Genomic DNA, 15,675 nt, shown 5'->3' with positions numbered 1-15,675 from the left:
GAACATTGCTCGATGCAAACATCCTAGAAAGTTTCAAGGATATACTACGACTATACAACTTGCAACTATATTTCTATGAATAAGAGGGTTAGCGTTTAAACTTAACTATCGGCGATGCACCTATCTATCCTTGATAGTTTCAAGGGCGAACCGGGTTAACTACGGTAACTTATTAACAGTGGAAGTTAACCGGAGATGAGCAATCTTGATCGTTTACCGATCAGTGAGCGCAACTAACTATAACGTGGGGTTAAGCGGTGTGAATGAGAGCTATTATGTGGTTAAACAAGCGAATGTAGCTTTTTATATAGTACTAGCTGACCCGGCAAACGTTGTTTTGCCATGTAAATTAAAAAATATATATTGTCACTTAGGGGTATGAAAAATAGATGTTCACCGAGTCTCAGACCTACTCAATATGCTCACAAAATTTCATGAGAATCGGTCAAGCCGTTTTGGAGGAGTATGGCAACGAAAACTGTGACGCGAAATTTTTTTTTGTGTATCTAAACCATTCTGAGATCCCCTTGAACACACACAAAAAAAATTCATCAAAATCGGTCCAGTCGTTTAATAGAAGTTCAGTGACATACACACTTACAGAAGAATCTATACTTCTATACTAATATTATAAAGCTGAAGAGTTTGTTTGTTTGTTTGTTTGTTTGAACGCGCTAATCTCAGGAACTACTGGCCCGATTTGAAAAATTCTTTCAGTGTTAGATAGACCATTTTTCGAGGAAGGCTTTAGGCTATATAACATCACGCTACGGCCATTAGGAGCGGAGTAGCAACGAAAAATGTTACAAAAACGGGATTTTTTTTTTCATTCTTTCTTATGTGACGCAAGCGAAGTTGCGCGGGTCATCTAGTTATATATATAAAGACTAGCTGACCCGCGCAACTTCATTTGCGTCACATAAGAGAGAAGGGGTGAAATTTTTCCCCGTTTTTGTAACATTTTTTACTGGTACTCTGCTCCTATTAGCGTGATATATAGCCTATAGCCATCCTCGATAAATGGGCTATCTAACGCTAAAAGATTTTTTTAAATCGGACCAGTAATTCCTGAGATTAGCGCGTTCAAACAAACAAACAAACTCTTCAGCTTTATAATATTAGTATAGATGTATGTATGCTCTTAAACAACCTAACCTATTCTTTACCTTCCGGGAATCGACCCCGAAGATGACCAATGAGAGACATTGCATTTTTACTCATTAGTGTATTTATTTACAACATCCATCCACTTTATAATGATATATTATATAAGTAAACATAATTTCCTACAAATTACATACATATACTTATTTATATAAACTGTATCATTAAACGAAACATATTATTTATTATTAAGTACTGCCAACAACAAACTGTCGGCGATAAATTCTCATAATATTTAGACATGTATAAATTGTGCAACAATTTAAATTGTATGCTTTGATATATAATAATGTATATGATTATGTAATCATGTTTCTAAACACGCTTTTCTTACAACTATGTTGGAGTCCAAGTGAATACCCATATTTTACATAGAGCGACTGCCTATCGGATCTCCACAACACAGCTACCTGGGTGATAGCACGATACTCTTCAGTAAGACTGGTTATGTCACACTTTCACGCTTCTGACTACTGTTAACAACTGTCAAAGATCTTTACAAATGACAGCAGGGTCCCATCATTTAACGTACCTTTCGAAATACGGGGGAACTCCGTATGGTTAATATGGTCACCCATCCACTGATCAACCTCGGCAATTGTAGCTTAACCTGAGAGATACATCCCTGCGGCTGTTTCTATCTAGTCACGGGCTATAACATTTTTTAATTTTTTTGTATTTGTTGTTATAGCGGCAACGGAAATACGTCACTCGTGAAAATTTCAAGTTTCTAGCTATCACGGTTTATGAGATACAGCCTGGAGACAGACAGACAGCGGAGGCTTAGTAATAGGGTCCGGTTTCACCCTTTAGGTACCTACAAAACGCTATTGAATAGATAAACTACCGCTAAATGTACTCAGAAACTGGCCACTGGTCATGCTCATTTGGCTGCCATGTAGAAGCAGGCACATGTGTTTGTACACGTGTACATTACACACTGGAATACTGCCAACGAATTATTTCAATTACATGTCGTTATAAGTCTATTTGATTGAGTATTATTATACTCATCAATTTAATTAAATAGTAAACATTATATTAATAAATATTACATTTTTTGGACAACTCTCATGTTGCAATACTGTGGATTGATTGATGATAATACCACTACGTCGGGAGTTTGTGGATTCGATTCCCACACGGAACAATTATTTGTGCGATTCACAAATAATTGTTTCGGGTCTGGTTGTACTTTCTGTCCGTTGTATGTTTGTAAAAGTCCCCGCGACACAAGAGCAATTCTTAGTGCGGGAGTTGTCTTTTTAAAAAAGAAAATATAGAGATTATCTTGTCCTGTATGACAAGATGTATGGATGTGAATGAGGCAAGGGAAGTTTGTAAGAATCGTACCAAGTGGCGTTGTTTGGTCTTTGCCTACTCCTATGGGAAATAGGCGTGATATTATGTATCTATGTATCTTTGCTGCTTCTGTGGCGCAGTTAGTGGTATCCGACTGCTGATCGTGAGGTTTTAGGTTCGGTTCCTGGGTCAGGAAAAAGTACTGTTGCCCTATTTTATGCCTATTATAAGTAAATATTTCTCAATTAAATAGCAGTCTATTAGAGTTTGGTAATGGGTATATGGCAATAGGCTAGCCCCCTATAACACGGGACTAACATTGTTTATGGCGAATCGTTGCTGTATTTCATACACCTCTGCTTACACCTTCGGGTATGACAGATGTGATATTATGTATTTCTTATTCAGAAACTTATATTATAGATGTTTGTTACTCTTTCAACCAAATTTCCTAAATATTGAAGTTATAGAAGAAATCCGACGTTGAGAACATTATAGCCCAAATCAACACATGGAACACTTTTCTACCCGAGAATTCTTCTCGTAATATGACCGAAAGTCACTTTATCTGTCAGTCTGTTTCGATTTAACGCCTAAAGTAATGAACCGATCGTTTTGTTTGGTAGAGTGACATGTTAATAACTTAATTAATGATGTATTTATAAACGACGAAGCCATATTGCTGTTTCTGTAAATTTTTTTGTGTATCTAAAGGTGGGTTTACGCTAGAGGAGCCGACTAGAAGGAAAGTCCGAGGCGAGAATAAATCGCTTTTAGGTGCGCGTTCGTTCGGGGACTTACCTTTCCCATTTATAAGGTCGGGGAAAAAGTCTTTTCGCATTATAGTATGCATGAACTTGTAATGAAATATTTTCTCTACACAAAATGAACCGTGTACTCATTTGAGATTCTTGAAGCCAAAGACATTTTATTACAAGTTCATACATACTATAATGCGAAAAGACTTATTCCTCGACCTAATAATTTCGTGCTAATATTTTCCCAAGAAGAAGGTAGAACATTGCAGAAATATTAGCCAGAACCCTTTTACAACATATTTTTTATTGAAAATGTATTGCCGACCCCACGTAATGTATGATAAGGACACGTACAATAAGTAGTATATCATTATAAAATATAATGCTAGCCGACTTGCTACCGACAACGGCAAAAATATCAAGCAGAATACAGAAAAGCATATCATATTAATTCCTATGTGTCTTTGGCTAACGTGGTGGACTCTCCTTATCCCTCCCTCATTTTGGGAGGAGACCCTTGCCCAGCAATGACACAGCAATAGGTTTTTGCATGACATCATCATTCATCCACACAGGAAAGTTGAAAGTTTAATTCGTCATTACGATAATATTAAAACACAAATATCTATATATCATACAATAATATGAATTGTTTATATCTAACAATAGTAGTATTGTGTTATATTATACCTTTGTTTAGATATTTAGCTTGAATCCCAACAGGATAAGTAATCTTCCTTATAGATTTATAAACACGTGTTTCATAGCATAACAATCCATACTAATATTATAAATGCGAAAGTAACTCTGTCTGTCTGTCTGTCTGTCTGTCTGCTACTCAATCACGCCTAAACTACAGAAGCAATTTGCATGAAATTTGGTATGGAGATATTTTGATATCCGACAAAGGACATAGGCTATATATAATCACGCTACGACCAAAAGGAGCAGAGTACCAGTAAAAAATGTTACAAAAACGGGGAAAAATTTCACCCATTCACTCTTATTGGACGCAAGCGAAGTTGCGCGGGTCAGCTAGTTATACATAATTATGTACATACATATATCATGCCTTTTCCCGTAGAAGTAGGCAGAGACCCGAGAACGTCACTTGGTACGATCCTAACAAACTTCCCTTGCCTCATTCACATCCATACATCTTGTCATACAGGACCGCCGGTTACGAGTACTACGCACCTGACAATTATACTCATGTAAAAAATAATGCTGAAAAGTTTAGTTTTCTCAGATAAACTGCGTATTAGTGGTTTTGTGAGGATTTGATTAAAGATCCTGAACATTTTTAGGACCATCCTTTAAAAGAACTTTAGTTCCAATTGTTAACTAATTTAAAAAGAAAGAGGTTCTCAAATAGTCACGTTTTTTTTACATTTATGTATGTTTCCCTATATAGCCCATCCGATTCTTATCCTCGATGATGTTGCTTTACCTCTAAAAGAGTAAAAAACATCAATCATCACGCTTTATATCTGTTCTGCCTGCCTCGTAAACTGCACTTTAAGGACAATGGCTTAATTTTATAGTTCCCACTGTCTATTGTGTTTTAAAACTGATTTATTATAAGAAATAATTGTTTTTCTATGTCTACCACACATCCTAAGCCGTCGGTTGTTTCTGAAAGTCATTTTATTGATAAAAAACTTTAGATAATAAAACAAATTACTTTTGTGCCTGTCCGTATATCTGTACTAGCTGACCCGCGCAATCTTGCTTGTGTCATATAAGGGAGAATAGGTAAAAAAAATCCCCGCTTTTGTAACATTTTTTACTGGTACTCGGGTCCTATTGGTCGTAGCGTGATGATATATAACCTTTAACCTTCCTCAATAAATGGGCTATCTAACATTGAAGAATTTTTCAAATCGGGCCAGTAGTTACTGAGATTAGCGCGTTCAAACAAAGAAACAAACAAACAAACAATCAAACAAACAAACAAACTCTTCAGCTTTATAATATTAAGTATAGATTATTCTCAAATACTGACTGTCGGGGTTCGATGTCCGGGTCGAGCAAAGTACTATTGGTGTTATTTAATAATCCTACTAATAAATATTACAAATGCGAAAGTTTGTGAGTATGTATGGATGTTTGTTACTCTTTCACACAAATACTACTGAACCGATTGCAATGAAATTTGGTACATAGGTAGCTAAAAACCCAGAATAACACATAGGCTACTTTTTATCCCGGAGTTCCCGAGGATCGGGATTTACACGGAAAGGGTTTCCACGCGGATGAAGTCGCGGGCGGCCTCTAGTACTGGAATATTTCCCGGGGTTTGGTTACGTGCCCGGTATAGGTGCCTTTTACATGAGACTAACGTTGTTACGGACTAAAAGTGGCTGTTTTTTAAGCACCTCTGCCTTAACGTTCAGGTTTAAAAACGGGATAAGTAAAATTAATATTAATCAAACAATTAAAACACCTACTCCTTTCAGAAGTCAGTTAATATTCCTCCGTTTCTTTGAACAACACACAACCTTCACTCAGACAGCCTTAAGAAAAAACCGATAAACGTTGTGTGTGAAAAAATCTCATAAAAAACGATTATAGACATATGACGTTTTGCTTTCAAAACTCTCATTAATTATCGTAACATCGTATCGCGTGACTACATATGGCTGAGCTAATTTGAGCTCTATTGCTAAGTTAACGTGTGACAAAAGAATTTTTCGTATTTTATTTGTGTTAATGATTAGACTAAGTCAGTGATGTGATTGGTTAGTCACGGATTCGATTCTCCGTTTGAGTTAGAAATATTCTTGTAGACTCTAGACAACTCCGGGCAAAACTTTCCTGACTTTTTACGTTAAGAAATTGTTAGTTCAAGCCCGAAGTTAGGATGTTGAGGTCGTAGACCTCCGAGTTAAGCAAGATAAAGCTTACGATTTCGGTAACATGATTTCATCAAAGTCGATTAATTTGTGTAACAGCGAAGGGGTTAAAGAGATTCGGATTCATAATAATAACTATAAAAGTGTATATTGTTATTAAGTGGGGTAATACACTCTAGAAAGACATACATATGTCTATTGATTATATACCTTCAAAAACATCAGGTATGTATCTCAGGTGCTCAAGATACAGGCCTAACTTAGTTTAGGACCTATTGTTAATCTCATGTCACTTTGTACTTGTTCTGGAAATAAACTATTTATCTTTTATGTGGCCCTGTATGACAAGATGAATTTATACAAATAAGACTAGAGAAGTTTGTAGGAATCATAGCAGTTGTTTGTTTGTCGTATGGTTAGTGGTCAACCTAGTGTCAGAGTTGTTCAAGCCGCCCGAGAGGCCTTTGACGTGGCTTAACGACTGTTATCTTAGTTGACAACAACTGGGACCGACTTTTAACGTATCCTCCGAAGCACGGTAGCTACCTAGCTTTCCTCATAGCAGTGCCTACCGCTATGAGAAAAGGTCGCGATTTTATGTACGTATGTATATGTTCCAGACTAAGTTTACAAACTAAACAGCACTCGTAAACAAGCTACAAGCCGGAACTAAGCATAATAATATACAGCACGACCTCTGAGGGGTCGCGCCACCCTCGACCTGTTGATTGTTTATATTTATACTGCGCGAATCATTTGCAACGTGTTACAAACTTCACTTGAAGACCTATTAGGTCGGGGAAAAAGTCTTTTCGCATTATAGTATGTACTAGCTGACCCGCGCAACTTCGCTTGCGTCACATAAGAGAGAATGCGTCAAAATTTTCCCCGTCTTTGTAACATTTTTCGCTGGTACTCTGTTCAAATTGGTAGTAGCGTGATGATTTATAGTCTATAACCTTCCTCAATAAGTGGACTATCTAACACTGAAAGAATTTTTCAAATCGGACCAGTAGTTCCTGAGATTAGCGCGTTCAAACAAACAAACAAACTCTTCAGCTTTATAATATTAGTATAGATAACTAGTAATATGGAGTGTTAGACCTGCTTAATCTTAACATATTGCTAGTACACGACTTTTCTCGAGTATCACTCCATCTATTGGTGAAAACCGTATGAAATCTATTCATGAGAAATATCCATACTAATATTATAAATGCGTAACTCTGTGTGTCTGTTTGTTACTCAATCACGTCTAAACTACTGAACCAATTTGCATGAAATTTAGTATGGATATATTTTGATACCCGAGAAAGGACATAGGCTACTTTTTACCCTGGGAAAATGACGCATTCCCATGGGAAAATTTAGGTGGCGGACGAAGTCGCGAGTAAAAGCTAGTAATATAATATAAAAATATGAATCTGAGTAGATTATGAGTTTATCACGAACAGACAGACAGTTCGACGCGGCAAGAAGACTTCATATTACTTTTAACGAAGGGACTTTTAATATAAGTAGTAAAAAGTAAAAGTCCCATGAATATCGATTCAGCAGTTTACAACGATCACATAATAATAATAAATAATAATGCATAGTTACAAGAGCTCAAATTACATTGGTTTTAAGCTATCAACCTTGATACGAATAATAATTGCGTTTAAATTGTAATGCAGCGGAACTGCAAACTCAGTAACTATTGTAGTTATAATTTAGACAATCATTTTATATAGCTGTTCATGTTTATACTCAAAATATGAAGTATAATTCAAGGAAAACGAAATTCGCACGGAATTTTGGATGTTAATTGCAATAACTGAATGTTTGGCGCAGTGGTTAAAGTGGTTACTTCACCGCTATTGCCGTAGTGCCGCGTGTGGTGGACAAATATTTGTGTGATGAGCACGAGTATCTGTTCTGAACCTGGTTAGTAACCATATGTCTAAAGGTTAGAATACCTTACTTGTTTACCTTTATTTGTCAATCGCGTTTAAGACCCGTTACATTATAATATTATGTGTACAAGTCCGAAATCCGTGCCTCGGAGACCACGCAAAGCCGTCAGTCCTGCGCCTGACCTCTCACTGGTCATGTCGGTTATCCATCCCACCGGGTTATGAGAGTGATGGAATAGAGAGTGTACCTGTGTATTGTGCACACACTTGGACACTATAAACAAAGTCCTGCACAGTTGGCCAGTTTCAATGAAGCTGACCGACGTAGCCGGATCGGCAAGGACATTATTATTTCAAGTCGCGAGACTACAATCATTAATGGCCTCAAATGATTAAGAAGAAAACTGATTTCCTAAGACTGTTTCTCTCAATTTTCTATCCGATTAAATCGTCTAATTCGCAAAAGCAGAAACAAAACAGTATTTTTTCTTTTAACTGTAAACAGTAACAAATCAGATGGGTAGCGTAAACTATTGCCAATTTTTCTTGTATACAGTTGTTCGGAGTACAGAAATAGATACTCGTAGCAAATGTTTCATAGATTTATGGCTTGTAAAGTTCTAAAGCTATTGTTTTTGTGGAAAATTTAGATTATAAGTATTTTTATACTCGATTGTATGAAATTGATGTTGTCATCCGGGCCAGTTTCATTGATAACAGCTGTGCATGACTTTGTTTATAGTGACTAAGTGTGTACCAATACACAAGTTCACCGGCGGAAGAAGGACAGTCCTGTGCGACGATTTTACGTGCTCCTCGAGGCACGTAGGTATACGACCTCAACTTCCTAATTCCGGGCAATCACTTACAGTTCTTTGACAGGCTATAAAACAACTTTTAACTCCGACCCAAAGTTCGAACCGGAGATCTATGTGTGGCAGTCGTATACACTTCCGATGGCGCCACTGAGGTATTCAAATATGCGTGTATATCATGTCGAGCCCAAAATAAATTAGTTAGAATTTATTTGCAGTGAAATTGACAGTAGTGAGGTTCAAAAGAGTACTCCGTGTCATGGAAAGCTCGTTAAGGACGGAGAAGGAGTACTCAACAAAAGCACAGCTTTATAGGTAAAATGATAAAAATACCAACGTTTTGCAATTAAGAATATTAGTCCTATGTTATACCTAATGGGGCGCTGTGCCACTATTGATAAGTATTCAAATCTTTATATACCTATATAATTCTTCTGTAAGTGTGTCACTGAACTTCTCTTAAACGACTGGACCGATTTTGATGAAATTTTTTGCGTGTGTTCTAGGGGATCTGAGAATGGTTTAGATTCACAATTTTGTCCGCTGGACAATGTTTTTTTAATTAATTTTTAATTTATTAGACAGGACAACGTCGGTCGGGTCCGCTAGTATAATATAGAAAAGACAAATACTACTTTGTTTGACCGGGAATCGAGACCTCATGGTCAGTAGTCGGATACACTGCCGAGTGCGCCACAGAAGTAGCCATCATTTAGTGACGAGTACTGAACTACTGACCAAATTTTAATCAGTAGGTACTGTAGCGCTATTCTGTACAGTCGGTACTGTCGAGTATCGAAATTTTGACACTTAGAATGTACTGCCAAAATATTTCCTACGACGCCCATCAGAGGCGCTGATCAGATTTTCATACAAAATTTCTCGATGACAGCTCGGTTGTCGGTAGTCGATAGTAGTAGTAGAGAATCGAGCTCCTGATTAGTTCTTAGTACTACTCAAACTTCGGCCTCTTTCTAACCAACCAATTACTCAAACATACTAAATAATGTACAAACACTAAAACTACAATACGTAAACGTGCAACTATTTTTGTTTCAAGTGTGAATGAGAGACTGACAGCTGACAGTGTGACGTGTGTTGTGACGTCACTGTTAACGCGACAGGTCAATTATTGTTCCTATTTCTATAATAATTCATTTTTACGGTTCCGTACCTAAAGAGTAAAAACGGAACCTTATTACTAAGCCTCCGCTGTCTGTTTGTCTGTCCGTGTGTAACTGGGCTGTATCTCATAAACCGTAATAGCTAGGAAGCTGAAACTTACACAAATTATGTATTTCCGTTGCTGCTATAACTACAAATACTATACATCAAAAAAATATATTGTAAGGGGGGTCCTCATAAAACAACAAATACAAAAAAATATAATATTATATAAGCGGGGTCCCCATAAAATAGCGTCTTTCTTTGGTATTTTTTGTACGGAACCCTTCATGCACGAGTCGCGCGAGTCCGACTCGCACTTGGCCGGATTTTAGGTTGAATTTTCTAACCACTTGTACCGGTCGACATTATTTTAATTCGGTAATGACGTGAGAACGCATTGCCTAAAAAAGTCCACAGCAGAATTTATGTTTTCTCTAATAGAGTGACAATTAGATTTTTCCTTTGATTCTTTTTGAAATTACATTCATTTTTGTAGGTAATTTATTTCTATTACTGCTTCATCAAAAAAATTACCGCTCCTATCTATAACTTCCGTGACTTATACAAACAATGGTCCAGAACTTTTCGAGTTTGAGTTAAACTCGTACTTGACCGGTTCTTTTTCGTAAAAAGTGAGGTTAAAGTCTCCTTTAATCCGACAAAAACATCCTTTTAAAATCGTATTAACCTCAAAATACGACATTGAACAAGTAACAGCGGCAGAATTTAGTTATTTCACTTAAATTAGTATTCAGAGTATATGTATTCTACTTACAAATACTCAAGGATACTGGCTTATTAAGTAATCTTATCGTGAGTTAACACAATTTTTTTTTTTTATTTAATTATTTTTTAAGCAACTCCCGCACTAAGAATTGCTCTTATGTTGCGAGGACTTTTATAAACATACAAAACGGACACAAAATACAAACAGACATGAAACAATTATTTGTGGATCGCGTAAATAATAATTGTTCGGTGTGGGAATCGATCCCACGATCGAAGCAATGGTAAAGGCGTGGCGACCTAAACCAATGCGCAGCCAAAAATATTTTTTTTCTTAACAGTTTGACCTATTTAAATAACAAATAAATATAGATCATTACTTAATTATAAGCGAGACAAAATACTTGTCTTTTACTAAACTAACTCTACTCAAAACTTATGAATAAATGAGTTATTATGTGTATGTAGGTTAGTTTAGAACTATTACAAGTAATATATTAATTAAAAGTACTTTGTATTCTATTAGGTTAATACTCGTAATTGTATGTTAGACGATAAAGTTGTGCATAATACATATAAATGTAATGGTATAATACTAACCCACATACAATTATTATATTCTTCGGTAAGACTGGTCGTCAGACATTCAAGCTTCTGACTAACTAGCTGACTCGCGCACCTTCGCTTGCGTTACTTATGAGAGAATGGGTCAAAATTATCCCCGTTTTTGTTACATTTTTTACTGGTACTCTGTTCCTGTCCCAGCAGACAGATGGCCAAACCGTGTCACCAAATGGGATGGTCCTGGAGGAAAACGCCAACAGGGAAGACCAAGAGCCCGATGGAGCGACGAATTGGCAAAATTCGCAGAAAAAGGCTGGATTGAAGCTGCAAAAGATAAGAAACAATGGAAGCAACTGGAGGAGGCCTATACCCGAAAGGGGCCATGACATGTTAACCTGTACCTATATTATTAGTCTTTTTATTAACTTATCATATCTATTAGAAAATTATGTAGTTATTTATAAAAAATTGTTATCAGTTAGTATATAAGTGCCATGGAAATAAAGGCTTTTGTATTGTATTGTACTCTGTTCCTATTGGTCGTAGCGTGATGATATATAGCCTATAACCTTCCTCGAACTACGAAACTAACATTAAAATATTTTTTCATATCGGACCAGTAGGTCCCGCGATTAGCGCGTTCAAACAAACAAACAAACTCTTCAGCTTTATAATATTAGTATTGACTTATAATTCTCATCATTTCCAAACGGCGGTGTAGTTACGGACTTTGCCCCGAACAAACTCCATCTCATATCATCTTCTAATACGATATTTATTCAGTACGTATTATGAATATTAATGTACATGAAAGTGTCCTTGTGTGGCATACTAAATGACTGAAATAATTTCCTAATATAAATGATAAGTGCGTAGTACTAACGCCTACGCAGTTCTCAGGTCTGAAAGCAAGGTTAAATACAGGGTATCATTGGAAAATAGAACCTCCTTTCATTATCCGATACGAAATTTGACCGTTAACTTTACCTACTGTAATGACAAGCAAAGCAAGAGGAGTTACTGGTTTAGTTAACAATAGCCGCGCGGATCGATCTCTGAGGTTAAGCCACGCTTACAGCGTTGATTTGTGGATGGGTGACCGTCTTATACATATCGAGTTTCTCCGTGTTTCGGAAGACACGTTAAATTGTGGGTCCCGGCTGTCATTTTCGAAGATCTTTGACAGTCGTTAACAGTAGTCAGAAGCTTGAAAGTCTTACCGAAGGGTATAGTGTTTTAACCCAGGTAAATGAGATACAGCAGAAATAATAGCAACAATTATTAATTATTATAGGGAAAAATATTAATAATTGACATTGGAATTACAACAATGTCATTATTATCGTGTAATAAATAATAATAATGCTTATCATATCAGGTAAATAGTTACCAGGATAGCAGTGACGTTAGAGGATAAATTCGCTAATGAGAATTATAATTAAATTATTATGTTGTAAACAATAATAATAATATAGCAAATAGCTGGCCCGTGCAGCAGCGCGATTCTCTACAGTCGGTACTACTGAGCAATGAGAAACGAATCAGTCTAGCCTTTCTTCCAAACTATGTTGGAGTCGGCTTCCAGTCTCATCGCATGCAGCTAAATACCAGTATCTTACATGGAACAACTGCCTATCTGACCTCCACAACCTAGTTGCTTGTGTTATAACACGATACCCTGTAAGACTGGTTGTCAGACTTTCAAGCTTCTGACTACTGTTAACGACTGTCAAAGATCTTTGAAATAGACAGCCGGGACCCACAATTTAACGTGCCTTTCGAAACACGGATGAACTTGATACATATTAGATGGTCACCCATCCACAGAACATCCTCGTAGCTTAACCTTAGAGACCGATCTGTGCGGCTGTTGTTACTAAATATTAGTAGAATAAGTATAGATTCTTTTCTATCACAAGAAAGTGGCGCAGTGGTTTAGGTGGTCGCCAAGACTCTATTACGTCGGGAGGCCATGGGTTCGATTCCCACACGTACCACATATTTGTGCGATCCGCAAATAATTGTTTCGTCTCGTTGTATTTTGTGTCCGTTGTTTGTATGTTTGCAAAAGTTCCATACAAGAGCAATCCTTAGAGCGGAAGATATCTATACTATAAAGCTGAAGAGTTTGTTTGTTTGATTGTTTGTTTGTTTGTTTGTTTGTTTGTACGCGCTAATCTCAAGAACTACTGGTCCGATTTGAAAATTTATTTCAGTGTTAGATAGTCCATTTATCGAGGAAGGCTATAGGCTAATATCATCCCGCTTCGACCAATAGGAGCAGAGTAGCAATAAAAAATGTAACAAAAACGGGGAAAATCTTGACCCATTCTCTCTTATGTGACGCAAGCGAAGTCGCGCGGGTCAGCTAGTCTTCTTATAAAGAAATGAAAATTATACATTCTACATCGGAATATCATAGGCCTCCCACGCAGGAAATTCAGGTTCATATCCAACGTCCATCGTATCGGGACATGCGGTTACAGTCACACGAATAGCGGTGAATTATTAATGTACTATTGATTTCATTGTGTAGGTCACTGTGTGTGCGGCAGATTTATTTCCAAGACGATGGACCTTATTTAGAACATATATTGGTTATTTATGGTGCTTTTTGAGGCTGTAGAGTGGGGTGGAATTCGGTTTATTAAAGAACTGACTTCCGCCCACGACTCCGCCCTTGTGACAAGATTTTCCCTAGTAAAAAGTATCCTATATGTTAATCTAGGTTATAAACTATCTTTGTATCAAATTTAATTGAGTTCGTCTAGTAGTTTTTTTGTGAAAGGTACCAAAACCTTCCTGATACTTATTGATATATATTTTAGTGGAATACTACAAATAGTCGACCTTAGTGACCTGTATCCGTTATTCAATCATGGTATCTAATCACATTTGTAGCAAGTTACGTTCTTTAATCTTTGTCTTCCAGTCCCCATGGGAGAAAGGCATGATTCTGTGTCCATATTTTCCAATACTAATGTCGGTTGGCTATTCTTAGCATTAAAGGGTTTTTATGAATTCAAGACCTGTACCCCCCTGTAGATCAAAGCATTTGTATTCACGATATTTTAAAACATGACCTTTTGTCCACAGGAACCAAAACATGGAAGATGGCCGGATCCAAGAGGCACCAATTAAGAAGATCACGACACTCTACGACCAGCGTGCTCCAAAAAGGTTGGACCACTTGGACAAACTAGGCCAGAACTTGGAAAGTCTCAGCAAAACGGTTGGAAAGAAGGTCGGCAAGAGTTTGGAGAAAGTAGGCCCTAATTCCTTGCTGGACAGCATCAGTTATGAGAGTGAAAGACTTAAGAGTCACAGTGAACATTCTTCTAGAAGGAACAGTGATGATGGGGGCAGAGCGAAGAAAGAAGGATTTAGGACTGGTAAGTGGGATTCTTTTAAATTTTCTAGGAGTTTCTTTCTTGTAAACCTGCGGTTGCCCGTGGGACAGCAATGGGCGTAATTTATGTATTAAGGTTATTGTTACTCGTAAATCTATCGTATTCTCCCTGATCCTACTGACCTCCACGACCCAGGTACCTGGGTGATAACACGATATCCTTCGGTCAGACTGGTTGTCCGACTTTCAAGCTTCTAACTACTGTTAACGAATGTCAAAGATCTTCGAAAATGACAGCCGAGACCCAAAATTAACCTGCCTTCCGAAACCCGGAGGAACTCGATATGTATAAGATGGTCACCCATCCACAGATCAACCTCAGCAAGCGTAGCTTAATCTCAGAGATCGATCCGCGCGGCAGTTGTTAACTAAGCCACGAGCTATTTATAAGTCGATAAATAATTAGGGGCAACCTTTTGTAATTGCATGGCCTTTACTGGTATTTGAACTGAATGTCTCCGGGCTTCGGAGACGGTCAGCTTGTAAATAAACCGCGAGCTTTTTAAAACATAGCTGACTCGCGCAACTTCGCTTGCGTCACATAAGAGAGAATTATTTACTGCTTCTATTGGTCGTAGCGTGATGATATATAGCCTATAGCCTTCCTCGATAAATGGACTATCTAATATTGAAAGAATTTTTCAAATTGGACCAGTAGTTCATGAGATTAGCGCGTTCAAACAAACAAACAAACTTTCCAGCTTTATAATGTTAGTATAGACTAGCTGACCCGCGCAACTTCGCTTGCGTCACATAAGAGAGAATGGGTCAAAATTTGCCCCGTTTTTGCAACATTTTTTACTCTTACTATGCTCCTATTATTTGTAGCGTGATGATATATAGCCTTCCTCGATGAATGGGCTATCTAACACTGAAATAATTTTTCAAATTGGACCAGTAGTTCCTGAAATTAGCGCGTTCAAACAAACAAACTCTTCAGCTTTAAAATATTAGTATAGATGGGACGAAGTTGCCATGCCCTCCCTAGCAACAGCCCACGTTTAAATGACATAATAATAT

The 15,675-nt window shown here is 37.3% G+C and overlaps 1 protein-coding gene across 2 annotated transcripts in view; it reads left to right on the top strand.

Annotated features, from left to right (window-relative positions):
* LOC142984860 (anoctamin-4) overlaps nucleotides 1-15,675 on the top strand; it is a 50,161-nt gene that overhangs the window by 3,048 nt on the left and 31,438 nt on the right. For both annotated transcript variants that reach the window (XM_076132716.1, XM_076132715.1), the window contains exon 2: nucleotides 14,343-14,638. In XM_076132716.1, the coding sequence (XP_075988831.1) occupies nucleotides 14,353-14,638 (286 nt within the window). In that variant the 5' untranslated portion in view covers nucleotides 14,343-14,352. The remainder of the gene's footprint in view (nucleotides 1-14,342; nucleotides 14,639-15,675) is intronic.

Source organism: Anticarsia gemmatalis, chromosome 28 (genome assembly GCF_050436995.1).
Source record: "Anticarsia gemmatalis isolate Benzon Research Colony breed Stoneville strain chromosome 28, ilAntGemm2 primary, whole genome shotgun sequence".
Lineage (NCBI taxonomy): Eukaryota > Metazoa > Arthropoda > Insecta > Lepidoptera > Erebidae > Anticarsia > Anticarsia gemmatalis.
The sequence above is the reverse complement of the archived record's forward strand: the minus strand, read 5'-3'. Positions and strand labels throughout refer to the sequence as shown.